Source organism: Furipterus horrens, unplaced genomic scaffold (assembly GCF_987537825.1).
Source record: "Furipterus horrens unplaced genomic scaffold, mFurHor1.1.pri manual_scaffold_5, whole genome shotgun sequence".
Lineage (NCBI taxonomy): Eukaryota > Metazoa > Chordata > Mammalia > Chiroptera > Furipteridae > Furipterus > Furipterus horrens.
In genome coordinates this window covers 118,326,351-118,345,879 of record NW_028327175.1, presented here as the reverse complement: position 1 = coordinate 118,345,879, position 19,529 = coordinate 118,326,351, and the positions used below count along the sequence as shown (strand labels likewise).

Here is a 19,529-nt window from a genome sequence, read left to right as displayed (position 1 = left end):
GCTGGTTGCCAGTCTCATGGACACCCTTAGAGTTTAGGGGAGAAAAGCAAGGATGCACGTCTAAGAGGGAAGAAAGGTGTGGGCGTGTTCTGGAAGGAGCCCACTTAATATTTTTCTTTTAAATGTCAGTCTTCTTCATGTCATTTATTCAAAGGTTTTACTACAGATAATCCATAAATTTAAAAAATAACTGTGTAAAGATTCCCTCCTTCCACAGAAAAGCAAAATCAACAAGAGTTGCATGTCAACTCCATATTAAAAAACAAACAAAAATATCACTGGGTTTTAGAGCTCAGATTTTCCTTCAATTCTAGTTTTGTTTTCCATTGCCCAGTTTTAAATAAGCTTTTATGTGCTCAAATTTGTTAATCTTTGCTTTGCAATGACTTTCATTACTTCAAATCTGAGAAAATTATATTTTCTCTACAGATCTGATAATATTCTATGCTAATTTTAGTCAGTTATTCTGCCCTAATTTGTAAAATATTGAACTTGTTAATTCAACTATAAACAATTTTTATATATGGTCTGAGAGGAGGATCTGAAAAGAAATTCCCAAAACTGCTATAACGTGTCCCTAAACTGTTTACTACGTAAATTTTCCTTTTCATAGTATGGGATCAAGCAAATTTTAACTTAAGAGATTAACAGAGCAGATCTGAGAGACGACTGCCAGGATGACAGGGTAATGAGCTGTGAGGCCATAACAGGCATAACTGGTAAAAATTATGAAACAACCATCTAATTCTCTGGAAACTGGGCATAAAGCAAGTGAAGAAACATTTATTCAAGAAAGTCTACGAATTCTGGTAAGAAGAGCAGAGTCTGTGACACCTGAGCTACTCTGCTCCCCTCCTCCTGTCCTCCAGCTCAGCATGACTGCAGCTCCACCTGAGTGAACAAGATGCCGGCTCCCTCTTCTCCAGCTCCCAGCTGAGGGCTACAGCATGCCTCTGGGAGGGGCTCACTGCCAGCATTCCTCATTTCCCTGGCTCTGTGTTGTAGAGGCCAATTCCAGGTGAGTGGGGCAGAGAGGCAAGGACTCCTTCCTTCCACCAGCCTCTGCTCTCAGGCGTGGGAGTCTAAGAAGACTTGGCCCCCATAGTCCTGCCCCATGTTGCTCACAGGGCAAAGGCTCCATGGTAGGGGAGGCAATCTGAGAAGACCAGAGGCTATGGCACCCAACTCCATGTTCATAAAGCAGGGTGTCATCTGAGAGAACCTGGCCACTATCCCCACTCCCAATGTCTGAAGAGCTAAGGTTTTTTTTCTCAAGGGAGATGCTGTCCATAAGAACAGAGAGCTCTGAAGCACTCCCCAAAGGAAGTGACTTCATTTGAACCGTAGTAATGTGGGTACATTCAAGCCTAAGGACACTCAAAAACAGTGGAGGTGTTTTGCCAGTAAGCATCTAGAGGAGGCTGGTAGCTTCATGAGAACAACAAAATCAACAGCAGGCCAGACAGTTTACCAGAGAGCACCAGGGAGAGAGACACCTAGGAGGAGCTTATGGATCATAACAAACCCCAGACACAGAAGTTAAAAGACCAACCCTCCCTATATTTAACTGGACCTGCTGTGGAGCCATCGGTATCCACGGTACTATAGAAAACAACACAGCTGCCAACTGGGGGGGCCTACCATGGTCTGTGATACTAGACAGAAGCAGGAAGCTTAATAGAGAGGTCAGGAGAAAAATAATCAAAGAGAGCCCCCCTGAAACCACTGGTGTCCCAGGGGGTAACTAACTGTGCACATACCCCAGGCTGGTGACATTGAAGAGCAATGTCAGAGGCTTCACACTAGAAGGGAAAGAGGTATCACTACAGTGGTCCATCCAGCCACTCACTAAACATACAAGCAAACAACAGCCACAAGCCATGGAGGTGAGTGGAATAGGAAGGTCAATAACCCAGAGATGACAAACTATTTTAATTAAAATGTCTAGCATGCAACAAAATATCAAGTGCCATGCAAAACAGAAGAAGGAAAAAAGAAAGGCAACAGAAACTTCCACCAGAGAGCCCAGATGTTGAACGTAAAGACGCCAATGTAGCCATTATAAATATATTTAAATAACTATAAGAAAACAGACTTAAAGAAGTGAAGGAAAGTGTGAGAGACTTCCAGTGAAGATAGAGGCATAGGTAGACAGGCTTCACCTCCTCGCACAATCATAGAAAGAATTACAACCAGATCTCAAAACTAATAACACCCAGAACCATCAGAAAATTGTGCTGTATGAAAGTTCAAATCCCAAAAATTTAAAGAAGACACATTCATCCACATAGATAGGAGAGGCAGAGTTGCGAAGATGGGCGGAGAGGTGGTTTGACACAGAAAGGTGGGGGCAGCCGCAGAATGGACGGAAAGGATAACAGGAGCCAGCAATCCTAGCCCCCCGGGCCAGACCACACAGTCCAGGGTCCCAGCACTGGGAAGATGGACCTCCGTTACCTCTGGCTATAAAAACCAATACAGGTTGGGGTGATGGAAGAAACTTCTGGATTTTCATTGCTTAAAGGGCCAGCATAGTCTTACAACCTATGCAAACCCACCCACTCCAGGATTCACCACTGGGGCAGTAGCTGGAAGGGCGCCAGTCACACATGGGAAGGGAGTGAAGTGACTGGAAATGCATGAGCACCAGGCAAACCTCAAAAAGCCAGGCGCAGCTTTGTCCCCTCTCCGAGCCCTCACCACACAGCCAAAAAACAGTGAAGTGGATTGCCCCACCCTGGCAATTACCTAAGGCTCTGTCCCACACAATTTACAGGTGCCTTTTCTACATAGGCCACACTACTAAGACAGGCAGTAAAAGCAGCTCTACCTTATATACAGAAACATACACAGGGAGGCTGCTAAATTGAGGAGACAAAGAAATATGGCCCAAATCAAAGAACAGAACAAAATCTCAGAAAAAGAACTAAGTGAAACGGAGATAGCCAATCTATCAAATGCAGAGTTCAAAATGTAGGGGCTTTAGCTATTCTCTGTAAAAGGTTGCAAAGGTCTGCTAAGAAGTTGCAAAGGTCTTGTCAGGGGGGAAATGTTATAGCTGCTGGATGATATACAAGCTGAGAGACCCCAGCTCAGCTCCTTCCCATAGCCCCTCCCTCCTTCCACTTGCTTGTGACTTGTTTATAACCTTGGTAAAGTTATATTTTACAGTATATCTAGTCTTTTGAAGATAGTTGCTTTATAGAGAATTAGACCCTGACTAAATTGCCCTGGCTGGTTTAGCTCAGTGGATTGAGCGTCGGCCTGCGAGCTAAGTGTCGCTGGTTCGATCTTCCAGTCAGGGTACATCAGAGAAGGAAAACTCTGACTCCAAAAAACCTCCGCTGCCTTGCGGCATACCTCTTCAGGGGAAAGGCTAAGGGAGTAAACCCCGACAGAAAATCCGGAGCCGGAGTCCCTAAGGCGGTTTGACGTTGTAGTCAACACCGGCAACTCCTGCGGCGCACCTGAACCCAAGCTGTATCGACTCCGTCTTTCCCTTGGACCCTTCAGCTGCGAAGAGAGGGGGGGTCTGCTGCATGGGCAACAGCAGACCCTCCATATTACCCTGCCCAGGCTCTGTAGCTTCAGCGTCATCGCAAGATGTCGATTCAACACGGGAGGAGACAGATACCATGTCACTCCCGAGTCGGACTGCACAGCCATTCTTGGCGGTGCAGATAGACTCTGAAGAAGCTACACCATCATCTCTCGAGACGGACGGCTGCCGAGACCCTGACTAAAAAGCTGCAACCAGAGATAACCTTATGGCCCTGCGAACTTTTGCTCCTGTTATGACACCCCTGCAGCACTGTCCTGCCCCCCCCCCCACTTCCGAAGGCTGCTTCCCATCGAAGAAGGAGCTAAACCCTATATAAGCCTTGCCCTAAACCCCATTCGTGGTCGGTGCTTTGTTTGAGACTCAGGTCTCTGCCCGACCGCCAGCAATAAACCTTTGCCTGCTTTATACACTGCCTCAATGTTCAGTCTCGCTTGTGTAGCCGCAACAAAAACGCCGGTTATCAGGATGCTCAGAAAACTCCTTGTATATGAAAAAATAAAAAATAAAGGAAGAAATGAAGGTTACACACAGTGAAATAAAGAATAATCCACAGGAAACCAACAGAGAAGGGAAGGAAGCAGGGTTTCAAACCAACGATTTGGAACATAAGGAAGAGATAAACATTTAACCAGAACAAAAAGAAACAAGAATTCAAAAAAACGAGGAGAGGCTTAGGAACCTCAGGGACATCTCCAAACATGCCAACATCCGAATCATAGGGGTGCCGAAGGAGAAGAGGAAGAACAAGAAATTGAAAACTTACTTGAAAAAAGAATGAAAGAAACTTTACCCTAATTTGGCAAAGGAAATAGACAGAGAGTCCCAAACAAGTTGGACCCAGAGAGGACCACACCAAGACACATCATAATTAAAATGCCAAAGGCTAAAGAAAATGAGAGACTCTTAAAAACAGCAAGAGAAAAGAAGAGAGTTACCTACAAAGGAGCTCCCATAAGACAATCGGCAGATTTCTCAAAAGAAACTTTGCAGGCAAGAAGGGACTGGCAAGAAGTATTCAAAGTGATGAAAAGCAAGGACCTACAACATAGATTACTCTATCCAGCAAAGCTATCAGTTAGAATGGAAGGGCAGATCAAGTGCTTCCCAGAGAAGGTAAAGCTAAAGGATTTCATCACCACCAAGCCATTATTATAGAAAATGTTAAAGGACTTATTTAAGAAAGAGAAGAAGGTCAAAACTATGAACATTAAAAAGGCAGCAAATTCACAACTCTCAACAACAGAACCTAAAAAAATAAAAACAAAAACAAACTAAGTAAACTAGTAAAACAGGAACAGAATCATAGGGATGGAGATAATGTGGAGGGTTATCAGCTGGGAGGGGGAATGGGGAGAATGGTGAAATGGTGCAGGGATTAAGAAGCATAATTTGTAGAAATAAAATAAACGGTGATGTTAATAATAATAAAGGAAATGGAGAAGCCAAAGAACTTACATGCACAACCCATGGACATGAACTAAGGGAGGTGGGATTGCTGGAGGGAATGGGGTACCAGGTGAACGGGGGGCAAAGGGGGAAAATTGGGACAACTGTAATAGCATAATCAATAAAATATACTTAAAAAAAAAAGAGAGGTAAAGGAAGGTGTGATACAATGTCTCTCCAAACAGACTATCAATAAGGAGACAATTTTTTTTTTAAAAAGAACCAGATGCCCAGTAGAAATTAAAACATATGTCAACACAAAAACTTGTACACCAATGTCCACAGCAGCATAATTCATAACAGTCCAAATGTTCATCAGTGGATGAAAGGATAACAGAATGTGGTCTATTCAGGTCGTGGACTAAATACTCAGTCATAAACAGGAATGGAATACTAACACATGCTACAATATGGATGAAACTTCAAAATATAATGCTCAGTGAAAGGACTCTCACTTCATGCATATTGTGTGTGATTCCACTGAAGTGTCTAGAATAGGCAAATCCATAAAGACAGAAGGTAGATTAGTGATTGCATAGGGATAGGGGAGGGGAAAATGGGAGTGACTGCTAATGAGTAAGATTTCTTTCTGGGGTGATGAAACTGTTCTAAAATTTACTGGGATGGTTGCAACACTGAATATACTAAAAACCATTTGGCATGTTATATATCCAATAAAGTTGTTTTTAACATTAGATAGACAGATGAAAGATAGAGATAAGGGATGGGTAGATAGAGAAAATAGATATACTCGATTACTACAGATTCATAATCCCTAGTCTACAATTCTGAACTCCAAAAGGCCTTTATTTTTATAAAGCCTTTTAGGTTGAAAAACAGACAAAAATAGGTTCAAACTCAATTACTCCCTCCACTTTTGCAGGGCACAAAATGAGTACCTCTGATGCCCTGGATGAGTTGTACCTTTATCTGTGTGATGTTTCCTTCAAGCTCAGTAGGGTTTTGAAGGATCCACCTGTCTTTGCCCTCCACTCCTCGGCTGCTGTGGGGGCCTGGCACTTTTCTCCACATGGCTACTCGCCCTTTATCAGTGCCTGCTGCCAGAAGACCTACAGGTAAAAACAGAGTTCACAGTCATTGACTTGAAAAGGGATAAGAATAGCAGCAAGCTCTCCTCTCTTGACTCTCCTCTGAAATATCAGTACATCAGCCCTCTGCCCAATAACTCCAACCCTCGCTTGCTGTGTCTTCCTTCGAAGGAACTGATGACTACCTGGCAATACAGTGTGTGCATGTGCACATGTGCGCATGTGGCTTATGTGGGTGTTGATGCTGGTTCTTCTCTTTCTCTAGGTGAGCAGAGACCTATCTGCCCGTTTAATCTGCTTCTTCAATGCTAGAACAGCACTTAGCTCTCATTAGGCACAAAATAAATGCCACTCTAGCTTATCTCCTATTCTGTCTTCTCTGTGTGTGTACACATATACACATACATACATACATTTACATATATGTAGATACGAGGTCTGTCCAGAAAAAGTCCAACCATTGTTAATATAATGAGCACAGTTTGCGTGACATGGATATAACCTGGCAGACAAGGAGAGTGGACTGGAATGTTCATACGTGAACAATGACAACTTGACTGTACTAGTCAGTGGGGGTGGTAGATGTCATTGAGTGAGCATGTGTACTGTGTGGCTGTCACATTCAAAATGACTGAGTAGAGCAACAAATCTGCATCACATTTGGCATTGAGCTTGAATGTTCCTCTGCAGAAACTATTAGGATGATGCAGAAGGCCGCAGTTATGGGCAACTGGTGACTGGCAGCTTCATCACACAATGTGCCTGCTCATGCATCACAACTCGTGCAGAATTTTTTGGCGTAACATCAAATTACCCAGGTGACTCATCCCCTCTACAGCCCAGATTTGGCACTCTGTGACTCTGGCTTTTCCTAAAACTAAAATCACCTTTGAAAGGGAAGAGATTTCAGACCACTGATGAGATTCAGGAAATACAACAGGGCAGCTGATGGTGACTGAGAGAACTGTGTGAGCTCCCAAGGTGCCTACTTTGAAGGCCACTGAGGTGTCATAGTCCTATGTACAATGTTTCTTGTACCTTTTATCTTCTTCAATAAATGTCTCTATTTTTATAGCATGTGGATGGATACAACTGGACAGACCTCGTATATTTCTAAATTTTCCCACACTGTCTTTTTCTTGGGGTTTTGGGAGAGCACAGAGGTCAATTGCATTCAGCCACGTTGGTCACACTTTTGACCAAACTCTGGACCTTCATGTGGGATTAAAAGCTTTATTGTTACTTTTTGTCCTGACTTTATCCAAATAACTTGACATAGTTATAACTGAGTTACCAGTCTTTGAATATCCACCATCATCATTTTGCAACAGAGCAAAACTGGAGACTGGTTCTTTCTCCCTTATGCCAGCCCAAGAAATCTCACCTTTGACTTTACAGTAAGAAACACAGTTTATATTCTCTCCTTTTTCGAAACCGAACTTCTCTTCTGGACTCAGTACATAATTCTCTCCTTGTTCTAAATCCCAGAATCTACAAGAGAAGGAAGAAAGCCCACTAAGGGGACTATGTCAGTACACTGCCCTCAGCTCTGAGGGGCCTGTCCAACTCGCAGAGTGAACTGTAAAAATCAGGAAAAAGTCATGGCCCTTTGGACTCTGAAATGAAAAGCAGGCTGTCATTACATTTAGATCTACTTGGTGCCCTGTTCATAATCAAAGGGAGCAGCTACTAATGAAAGTGTCCGTGTGTGACACTGGGTCACAACGAGAACAAAGGAACTGCAAGCAACTGCAACCACCTGCACCCAGGAGAACCCCCAGTATCACACGGAGTACAGCAGTGAGAAGCAAGAGAATGTAACACGTGATTCTGTCTACACCAAGTTCACCAAAACCAGGCAAAGGAACTCCAAAGGAAGACATCAGGAAGGCTCCACCCTGGTGTGAGGAGCAGGGATGCTTGGGGTCTCTAATATGTTCTGTTCGTTCATCTTGGACCTGTTACATGGGTGTGTCCAATTTGTGAAAATTATTCAGAATCTGAGACTGACTTTTGATCACACAATGACTGGCATGTCAAATCTCACCTGAGGGCTGCTTCCCCAATGGCGGTCACCAGAAGGCTGCCGTCAAGCAAAGCGATGTCTGCCTGGCGACCCGTTTTCCCACTCAACTTCACCTGTGTAACGAAAAACAACCCAAAAGAAGCATGTCATGTTGCTGAGACTGTGTGTCCTTGCTTGTGAGTCTGGAGTCTCTGGTCTGCAGTGATTTTCTGGAGACTCACCAATGGAGGAAATGCAGGGTGATTAAGGACATTTGGAAAGGCACCGACTTTCCAGGGTGCACAAGCCAAAGCTGACAATTACTCTTGCACATTAAATGGTTAATAATAGCAGCTGCCCAGCACATGGCATGTAGTTTGCACATTTCTAAAGTGACTACCAAGCTGAGACAAGTTCAGGTACCACCGTGTCCTCCAAGGCAGGTATCATACTGTTTTGCAGGGATCAAACCTGCCCAGAGCCCACCAGCCAGTGAGTGGCTCAAGGGGGATTTGAACCCAGGTCCATGTGATCCAGTGATCATGTTTTCAACTGCTGTGCTAGAGTATACATAAATGACCAAATAAGCATTGATTACAAAAAACCAACCCACTCTAAAATCTATGAGTATCTTTAGGGAAAGTTCAAAGTTGTCCAAGGAATATGGATTCCTCTGGTATACACCAAGAAACTAGCAGGAGGGCAGCGAAAAGCAACATCTGATACAAGGACAAACAGCGTCCTCCTGGCGCTGAGAGCCCAGGGCTGATGCTAAGAGGCACCTTGCAGGACATCGAGGTATGTCTCAGTAGCCATAGTGAAACATCTGCTACCCAAGGACAGTGACTATCATTTACATCCACTAGGTGCATGTGTGCCTCAGGGGCAGCTGTGATAGAACACACATAGGGGAGAAATCCCCAAGGCTCTCATGGCAAGTGAGCCCTCTCCATGCCTTGTTGGCACATAGCTAGAAGGCAGGGTGATGTCCCTTCCTACATGATTCCATTGTGGGGCTGTTATTCTGTCACATCCAGGTCTGTAGGCTGCCAGTTAACCAATCATGGAGGGCAGAGACTATCTGTCCAGTGATGCCAGAAATATCTCCTTCATTCTCAGTTTCCCTCACTCTGAACTAAATGTCATATAATACATAATGGTACTCTGTTAGTGGCCCTGAAACAGATTTGCTAAGGAATTGGAAAGGGTGGTTAATCATATCAGAGAAACCCAGCCTGAGCCCTGCCCCTCCATCCACCTTCATCACTTCTTCCGCTTCACCCTCAGGAGTCACCAAGTACAGGGACAGCAGCAGGTTCTCCGTGACCACCACCAGCGCCTCCCTCTTCTCAAGGTAGAACAGCATTCGGATGGAGCTGTCTACGGACGCTGCCTGAGTGGTCTTGCCTTTTTCGTCCACATAGTGCACTGTCCCTGAGGGCAAAAGGGACAGTCACTAGGCAGTTTGACACTCACCAGCAGCCATTTCTACCTACTTCAGGGCATTCTCAAAATAAACATCTTTGTTATAAAATTTGCAAACAAAAAAATTTTAAAAACATCTGCACATGACCTTACAGGCTGCCATCTCTGAAATAAGCCCCATCTTACTGGTTTAGTTCAGCCTCGATTCCTGCTGCCTTCACCAACTCTGTTCCACCGCCACTAACCTCTCAGGATTCTAACATTCACACTGATGACCCGCCTGACTTCTCAGCCTCAAAATTCTTTGTTCATCTCAGTCCCATAACATCTATCACCCACGCACCGAGGCCCTATCTGTGACCTCCTGTAACCACCAGGCCCTCTCCCCTGTTCTGTGCATGGCTGGTTGGCCATTTTGCCCTAAGCTGCAGAGCCTCTCCAGCCTGGAACCCCTCCATCTCCTGCCCTCCCTGAGCATGCCAACCCCCTTGCTGACCTCCTGGTTCCTTTCTCAGGCTTCTGAACTCAGCGGGTGTAACCTCCTACAAACTCTCAGGAATCCAATTCATTGCTGTTGCTCTCTGGAGCCTCTTCACCCTCCTGGTCGCCTCTCATCTTATTCCTAATAGACTTGAAATCTTATTTAACTGAAAAATTCAAGGTTCTCTAGAGGCTAATTGCAACAGTGATGAGCATCTACTCAGCACATGTTTGTAGCAGGCTCAGTGTTAAGCACTTACATGTGTATTAACTTCACTGATGTTTCCAGCGAGCTGTTACTCTATCACTACGTCTGTTTTACACATAAGGAAGCTGAAACACACAGGTACAGGACAATTTCCCTTCAGAGCCCACAGCTACCAATTGCAAGGAAGGACTGACACCCACTGCACACCTCTCCCCCAGTTGCCAACATCTTCTCCTTCGCACATCTCTTTTTCACATCATCTTTTTTTTTTTAAGTTTATCGATTTTAGAGAGAGAGGAAGGTGGGGGGAGAGAGAGAAACATTGATTTGTTATCCACTTATCTATGCATTTATTGGTTGATTCTTACATGTGCCCTGACCAGGAATCGAACCTACAACCATGGCATATCAGGACAACGCACTAACAAACTGAACTATACAGCCATGTTTTCAACTTCCTTCCTAAGGGGCCCTTGCACTAGCATCTCGTCCCCGTGCACCCCCACTGCGCCAGGCACACTCCGTGTCCCTTCTGGGACCTCCTCAAATTCCCTCAGTGCTGTCTCTTTGAAGAGCATCTCAAAAGCCCCCAGCCCCTTCCTGCTCTCATCTGCTATCTTCTTCCTGCCAGTGACACAGGCTCCTCAAACCTCCCCACCTCTGTGCACGCCTCACTTCTCCGGCCTTTCTCACAGCAGACACACACTTATAAATGTCTCTTATGAATGTAAAAGACTTTATTTTCCTCTTAACTTTACACTGCATTTATCAGCTGCTGCTGGGGCAGCCTGTCTCACTATTTACACTAAAAAGGAGTAGTGTTAAATTAAGACAGGCCGCACTTAATGTGGACCACCCACGAGGGCTGGTTGGCGGCTGCAAGCTGGAAGAAAAACCCACCCATCCTGTTCATGCTCTATTCCCAGAGCTTAGCCAGGTACCTGGCACTTGAGAAGCACTTCACAATTATACAGACTTAATAAAAGGAGTGCACCAAAAGTATCTTTTCAAGACTGTGGACTTGTCTGTGTTGCACACACAGTAAGAGTGAGCACGTAACTGCTGACAACAGCTTCCACATGAAAACCCTTCAAATACAAACAATGCTCATTTGTTTCTAATCAGAACCAAGTGAAGCCATTCCTTGAATACTGGATTAATAACTGCATACAGCTGGCTAACGTATCACTCTAAGATTGGCATACATACAGCCTGTTATTTTATACAGAAACACCATCTATTTTTTTAAAATCCTCATCAGACACCCCTAAAATTCAATGTCCTAGAATCCCAAACTAAGTTTCTCACCATCCATCAAGCTGACAAAGAATGACAGTCCTTCTTGAGATCCCAGTTTCAAGAAATTTCCAAAGCCGCTTTTCCTCCAGTTAAACATGTCAAGGGCTTTCTCATCGCCACTCACAGCTGCCTTTGCCAACTGAACAAGGTCCCTGAAAGTAAACATGACCCAGGAAGTCAGATTTCTTGCCACTCCTCTTAGGAAGGTACTGTCACTATAGATGTGCTGAGAGTGGCTCATTCCTATGACCCCTCCAGTGTCGGAGGTACAATATCTCTACTTCCAACCCCATAAGGATTTAAACTCAAGGCTACCATGTGAGCTAACACTTACTCGCCAGGAGGGGGAAGCCGGAAGATGCAGTGAGTCAGGTGCTTTCCGTATTCATGTTTCAGCAGGGGGGTCCCTTGTACTCGGCCCCTTTGATCCAACCTCCATAAGACCAGGACACCAATCTGGAAAATCCAACATCACATGTGAAGGAAACACATTCTTATCGAGTAACTGGTGGAAGGCAAGACTTACACTGTGCAACGACTCACGCTATTCCTTTTTAAAAAAAAAAAACTAGTACATGTGCATCGTGAAAAACATAAACAATTCAAAAGTGTTCAATGAAGGCTAGAAACTCTTCAGGACTTCCGGCCATGATGGAGGTGCAGGAGTATATGCTGCGTCTCCTTCCACAACTAAGAAAGGATACAATGACCTCAAAACTGGAGACAACCAGAAGTTCCAGAAAACTGAGCTGCATGGAAGTCCAACAAAGATATAAAGAAGAAATACTCATCCAGACAGGCAGGAGGGGCAGAGCCCAGGCAGAGAGGACAAGGTGTGGAGGTGGGGGCAGGGGCTGCGGTGGCTGTCGTGGCTGTGGCCTGCCAGCAGAAAGTGCAGTCACACATTAATAAAAGTCAGGAGGGACACCTGGGGAGCACTCCTGGCATCACACCAGACCATGCAGCTCACCATTCCAGTGCCAGGGAAAATAAAGCCTCATTGCTTGACTGTGAAAACAGGTGCAGGGTTGGGACGGCGGAAAAAACTGCTGGTCTCTCAGCAGTTTGTATGTTTAGAGGGCCCCCACGGTCCTAGAATGTTCACAGACCCACCCACTCTGGAAACCACACCAGGGCAACAGCTAGAGGGGCACCAGTCCTATATGGGAAGTGGGAGATGTGCCTGGAAAAGGGGCGAGTGCTGAGCAAGCGGCATTGTTCTCTCTCAGACCGCTCCCCCACATACAATGCCACACCACGGAGAAACAAGTTGCGCCTACTGATGAATACCTAAGGCTCTGCTCCCTACAATGTAACAGGTGCAACAGCTGTACCGAAAACAAGAGGCAAACACAGTAACCTGTGAAGTTGAGGAGACAGAGAAGTATGACTCAAAATAGGGAACAGATCAAGGTCCCAGTGGGAGAACTAAGTGACGAGGAGATAGCCAACCTAACAGACACAGAGTTCAAAACACTGGTGATAAAGATGCTCACTTGACAGATATGCTTGAGTATGGCAAATGCAGAAGGGAAGAAGTGAAGATTAGGCTAAGTGAAATGAAGGAAAATTCACATGAAACCAATGGTGAAGGGAAGAAAACCGGGGTTCAAATTGATGATTTGGTACATAAGAAAAAAACAGTCAACCGGTACAGAATGAGGACACAAGAACTGAAAAATATTGAGAGGCATAGGAACCTCTGGGACAACTTTAAACGTGCCAACATCCGAACCATAGGGGTGCCAGAAGGAGAAGAGAAAGAGCAAGAAATTGAAAACTTATTTGAAAAAATAATGAAGGAAAACTTCCCTAATCTGACAAAGGAAATAGACATACAAGTCCAGAAAGTACAGAGAGTCCCAAACAAGCTGGACCCAAAGAGGACCACACCAAGACACATCATACATAAATGTCAAGGGTTCAAGATAAAGAGAGAATCTTAAAAGCAGCAAGAGAAAAGAAGAGAGTTACCTACAAAGGGGTGCCTATAAAACTGTCAGCTGATTTCTCAAAAGAAACTTTGTAGGCAAGAAGGGACTGGTAAGAAGTATTCAAAGTGATGAAAAGCAAGGACCTACAACCAAGACTACTCTATCTAGCAAAGCTATCATTTAGAATGGAAGGGCAGATGAAGTGCTTCCCAGACAAGGTAAAGCTAAAGGATTTCATCATCACCAAGTCATTATTACATGAAATGTTAAAGGGACTTACTTAAGGAAAAGAGGATCAAAACTATGAACATTAAAATGATGACAAACTCATAACTATCAACAACAGAACCTAAAAGAATAAAAACAAAAACAAACTAAGCAAACAATCAAAACAGAACAGAATCATAGGTATGGGGATCATTTGGAGGGTTATCAGCTGGGAGGGGGCAGGGGGAGAAATGGGAAACGGTGTAGCGATTAAGAAGCATATTGGTTGGTACAAAATACACAGGGGAAGTTAAGAATAATATAGGAAAGGGTGAAGCCAAAGAACTTATATGTGTGATCCATGGACATGAACTAAGGTGATGGGATTGCTGGAGGGAAGAGTGTACTGGGTGGAGGGGAGCAAAGGGAAAAGAATTTGGGACAATTGTAACAGTGTAATCAATAAAACATACTTAAAAAAATAGAAGAACTCTTCTTTATGCCCCCTCCAACCCTTACTCTCTGGAGATAACAACTGTGACATTTTAAGTTGTTAAAACAAACTTTTAATTTTAAAATAGATTCAGATTTATGGAAAAATAGTGAAAACAGTTCAGAGAAATCCCATACCTAGTTTCTCCTATTATTAGATCTTATATTAGTGTAGTACAGTTAGTTCCATGTTTAGTAATTTTTTCCTTCTTATTTATTTATTTGTAATGGTTTTAAAAATGATGCTTCCATAGTGAAAAAGACAAGGCTAGAAAATGAAAATGTTTCCCTCCCCTGCCACCCAGCCTCCTCCATAGAGAACTATACCGTGGAATCCCATGTGTCTGATGGTGTTTTATGATTACAAAACATCTGTACAGATGTCCCTCTGCTCTGCCCTTCAAGTGCAATCATCCAGTGCTTATTTTTTTTTAACATAATAATTCACTTTATAGAGATCTTTATTAGTATACAAAGCTTCTAACTGGCAATTCAATCAAGGTCCCTGAATACAATCAGGACATGATTAGCATGTCCAGGCTTCTAGACTGTTGTTTTGAGGATGAAGTTGTTCAGAGCTCCTATATATCAGGAGCAGTGATTTCATGTGATTGTACAGGCCTTGCTTTGATAGACAGACAGATGCAACCCACCACAATCACAAATTAAATCTCCACTGACTCCCAAGGATGCAATGAGTCAAACATGCTTTGTCTCAGGTTCTGGCTAAGCAGCTGGAAATGCAACACAAAGTGGAGATCTAGAGGCGAACTCTGAGATATCCCATCTCCTTTCTGGCAGCCTTTGTTTCCCATCCCAATTCTAAATGTTTTTTGCACCTCTCACTACTCCTGCAGAGCAATTCTTTGTGTTCAGAGCTTTCTCTTCACTGTAATTTCTTACAGCAAGGCTCTCAAAAAAGTTAACCCTAAAATGAGAAACAAGTTCTATTTTTGAAGAACAAGAGTTTAATGAATTAAGGAACTGAAGTGAAGTTAAGAGTGTTCTAGATTCAAATGTCAACATACTGGCACTTCCAAGTACAGGTCATCCTGCTAGGCTTTCTAATAGTTTATCATGACAGTAAGAACTGACTTGCCCATTGCCTTGTGTGAATTTGCTGGATCCTACACTCCCCTCTGAGAAAGCATATGGGAAAACAAGAACTGGTCCATGTGACATTCTCCCCATTTCTTTACTGATAAAACTGCTAACAGTTACTTCGCAGAACAGCTATCTGCCCAGTGTCCCTTTTCTAGGAATCTCCCTACCTCCCTGGCCACCGCTGACTACTGCACATATGGGCACTTGGCCTGAGCTGAATTTGAGAGAGAAGGAGGAGGGACAGATCTCTGGGTGGGAGCTGAAACTAGAGCAGGTGATTTCCTTTGTTTTCATCAGCTAGAGATTCTGCTTCATGGATCCAATGGGTCAGAGAGAGGGAGATAACTGTAGCAGGGCAGTACATGGAAAAGCACAGAGCTAGCAGACAGACGTATCTGTCAGCACCTCCCTCTTGGTTCCAGACAGTCCTGAAGTCAGCTGTGCTCCTGTCCCTAGAGACCCTGGGACACTCTGATGGCTTCCAATTAAGTGTGCCTTCTTGCTTCAGCTAGTCTGGGCTGGTTTTACTGGTAACAAACCTAACTAAAGCAGGGTCTTTGGTGGAATAGCTGAGAAGACCCACAGCCAAGCCTGTGCATTCAGTGGCGTAGCATTCCAAGTGCTCATTCATTTATTGTTACTTCTCTTTCTGCTTGAGACCATTATTAAATCAGCACAGTCTAGATTTTCTTAGAAGGATTAGGTATTTCTGTTCCTAAATATTTTGACTCATAGGACTTGGTCAGCAGATATCTGAGTTTAGTTTCATGCCTAAGTTAATCTACTTTGTTAATTGTTATATAATACAGTCAAATGAGAATAATGAAATTCAATTTTCTTGAATCCTTTTACTCTCATAGGGGTTTGCAGAGCATTCCACAGCAGGGAGGTGGGAAAGATCGCTAAGGAGTCAGAATCCGGGGACATGACAATATCATTCACTGGGAATTACATAGAAAAATAAAAGAAAAATCATCCAGAGAAAAGGAACAAACTAACAGAAGAATAGGCAAGTGACAAGACCAGAACAAAAAATGTCAATATCACAATATCTTGTAATATTCATTGTCAATAACAAGAGGAATGCAAACTAGAACATGACAAAATTCTGAATTTGGATACAACACTCTGTGAGAAAGCACATGCTGGTGAGTTGGTGTGATCTGACACAAGTCCCATGCAGGAGGTCTGGACACATCCACCAAACCACAAACACATGCCCTAAGGCTCAGCCACCCCACTTCCAGGAATTTCTCTAAACTTCCACATGTGTGAAATGACAAAAGCATGAGGTTAGCCACTGCATCACTGTCTGTTTAGCAAGACTGGAAACCACTGAAATGTTTATCAACAGGGGCTGGTGAAAATCATAGTACATTCATATAGAGAAGGACATGTTAAAAGAAGGACATTTGCAACCCTGGCTGCTGTGGCTCAGTGGATTGAGCATCAGCCTGTGAACCAAGTGTCGTTGGTTTGATTTCCAGTCAGGGTACATTACTAGGTTGCACATCAGGCCCCCAGTTGGGGGTGCGAGTGAGAGGCAACCACACAGTGATGTTTCTCTCCCTCTCTTTCTCCTTCCCCCTCTCTCTAAAAATAAATAAATAAACAAATAAATAATTTTTTTAAAAAAATGGTGCATGTAGTATTAAAAAAAAAAAAAAGGACGTTCGCTATTTACCAACATGGAGAGATCTGCAAGACACAGCATTAACTGAAAAAGAGAACAGAATCACACGTTATCGCTTATGTGAAAGGGAAGGATAATAAGGAAACAGGATCCATCCTCTGTGTGATATCTCTGGTCAAAAATGTTTAATCTAAAGTGAAAAGCAAACAAATCCAAACTGAAGAATATTCTACACAATAACTAGCCTGGACTCCTAAAATGGTCAATGTCATGAAAGATCAAAGAGAAAGAGAGAGAGTTCTGGCCAAGATGGAGGCCTAGGCTGACAAGTTCCATCTCCCTCCACAACTAAGAAGGAATACAACTACCGCAAAACCAAAAATAACAAGAAGTTCCAGAAAATAAAGCTACATGGAAGTCCAACGTATGAAGTTATAAAGAAGTGGTGCTCGTCCAGACGGGTAGGAGGGGCGAAGCCGGGGAGGAGAGGTCAAGCTGTGCGCGTGGCGGTAGCTGCGGCGACAGTGGCGGGACAGTGGTAAGCACAGGCACCCATATTTAAGGGGAGGCGAGAAGCGCCTGGGGAGCACCCCCAGCTGCAGACCAGACCAATCAGCTCGCGATTCCAACACTGGGGAAGGCAGACCCCCCACTGCCTCAGACTGAGAGGCCCGGAGTGCGTGAGGACGGAGGAGGAGGCTCCTGGTCTCTCAGCAGAGAGTGAACGGCAGGAATCCATCTTGGACCCCCGCCCCCACAGAAAACGCCAGAGCGTGGTAAGACGGGTTGCCCGGTAGTGACAAGGGCATGGGCCTCTGCCCGCTATAGCGTAGAAGGTGTGACAGCCCCGTCCAGGAAGCAAAGGTAAACACAAAACTGTCAGGATGGCACAGATCATGATAGAGATCCCGGTGACGCAGCTGACCAGACAGCAAATATTTGATCTAACGAAACAGCAGATAGGAAATCTTTCTGAGGCACAGTTAAGAGCTTTGGTTATAAGAATGCTTACAGACCTAATGGGAGATCTTAAACAAAATGGGGAAGGGATGAAGGCTAGTCCTGCTGAAATGAACAAAAACACATACAAAACTAATGAGGTAAAGAAAACCAGGGATCAAATCAACAAATCAGAACATAGGGAAGGAACAAACAGTCAGCCAGTGCAGAAAGAGGAAGTGAAAAGTGAGGAAAATGAGGAGAGGCTCAGAAACCTATGGGACAGCTGTAAGCAGGCTACCATCCAAATCATAGGATTGCTAGAAGGTGAAGAAGGAGAACTAGAAATTGAAAAATTATGTGAAAAAATAATGAAGCAGAACTTCCCTAACTTGGGGAAGGAAATAGACTTACAGGTCCAGGAGCACAGTGAGTTCCAAAAAAACTGTACCCAGGGAGAACCACACCAAGACACATTATAATCAAAATGTCAAAAATTAAGGATAAAGAGAGAATCTTAAAAGCAGCAAGAGAGAAGAAGAGAATTACATACAAAGGGATCCCAATAAGACTATCAGCTGATTTCTCAAAGGAAACTCTGCAGGCAAGAAGGGACTGGCAAGAAATATTCAAAGGAATGAAAAGCAAAAACCTACAACCACGATTACTCTATCCAGTGAAGCTGTCATTCAGAATAGAAGGGCAGACAAAGTGCTTCCAGGACAAAGTAAAACTGAAGGAGTTCATTAGATCCAAACCACTGTTATATGAAATGTTAAAGGGACTGGTTTAGAAGAAACAGGATCAAAACTATGAACATTAAAATGAAAACTGCATCACAAGAACTAACAACAGAAGCTAGGGAATTGAAACAAAGGCAAACTAAATAGGCAACGAGAGTGGAAAAAGAACTATAGGTATGGGGAACATACTGGGGGAGGTCAGCAGGGAAGGGGAAGGGGGAAAAGGGAGGAAGATGGTACAGGAATTAAGAAGCATAGTAGGAGGGAGTGGAGTAGACAGGAAGAGGTTGAGAAGAACTATATGCACAACCAATGGACATGGACTAAGCGCAGCGGGGGGGGAATAACTGGGGGGGGGCCACTGGGTGGAGGGGAACAAGGGGAAAAGAAATTGGGACAACTGTAACAGCATAATCAATAAAGCATATTTAAAAAAAGAGAGAGAGAAAGAGAGAGAGAGAAGACAAGACTGGAGAACTGTTCTTGAGTGAAGGAGACTACAGAGAAATGACAGCCAAACACAATGCATGTCCCTTGACTGGATTCTAGATTAGGACAAAGTCAGCTATAAAGAACATTACCGGGATAACTGGAGAGACTGTCATATGGACTGCACACTGGGTACTAGTACTGCATCAATGTTCACTTTCCTGAGTTAACAACCTATAGGTATATCGTGGTTATGTACGAGAATGTCCTTGTTTCTAGGGATCGAAGCCTAAGTACCTAAGGGTGAATGAAGTATGATGTTTGTGACAAACCCTCAAATAATCAGGGAAAATAGATACATAAAGAGAGAAAGCAGATGTGTCAAAATGTTAATAACTAGTGAATTTATATAAAGGGTATATGGGTGTTGCTTGTACTATTCTTTCATCTCCTCTAAAGATCTGAAATATTGCAAAATTGGAAATTGAGGAAAGAATGCATTTTTATGTGCTTCTGTGCACCTGCATAAACTCTGGAGGGACTTTAAGAAGCTATGGATGCCAGAGAGTAGAGA

The 19,529-nt window shown here is 43.8% G+C and overlaps 1 protein-coding gene across 1 annotated transcript in view; it reads right to left on the bottom strand.

The window, feature by feature from the left end:
• Positions 1 to 19,529, bottom strand: part of IFT140 (intraflagellar transport 140) — a 106,108-nt gene that overhangs the window by 78,184 nt on the left and 8,395 nt on the right. Inside the window, exons 4-9 of the mRNA XM_090277311.1 lie at positions 11,809 to 11,930; positions 11,484 to 11,626; positions 9,321 to 9,496; positions 8,105 to 8,196; positions 7,442 to 7,548; positions 5,933 to 6,078 (exon numbers count right to left, since the gene is read on the bottom strand). Of these exons, the coding sequence (XP_090133437.1) occupies positions 5,933 to 6,078; positions 7,442 to 7,548; positions 8,105 to 8,196; positions 9,321 to 9,496; positions 11,484 to 11,626; positions 11,809 to 11,930 (786 nt within the window). The remainder of the gene's footprint in view (positions 1 to 5,932; positions 6,079 to 7,441; positions 7,549 to 8,104; positions 8,197 to 9,320; positions 9,497 to 11,483; positions 11,627 to 11,808; positions 11,931 to 19,529) is intronic.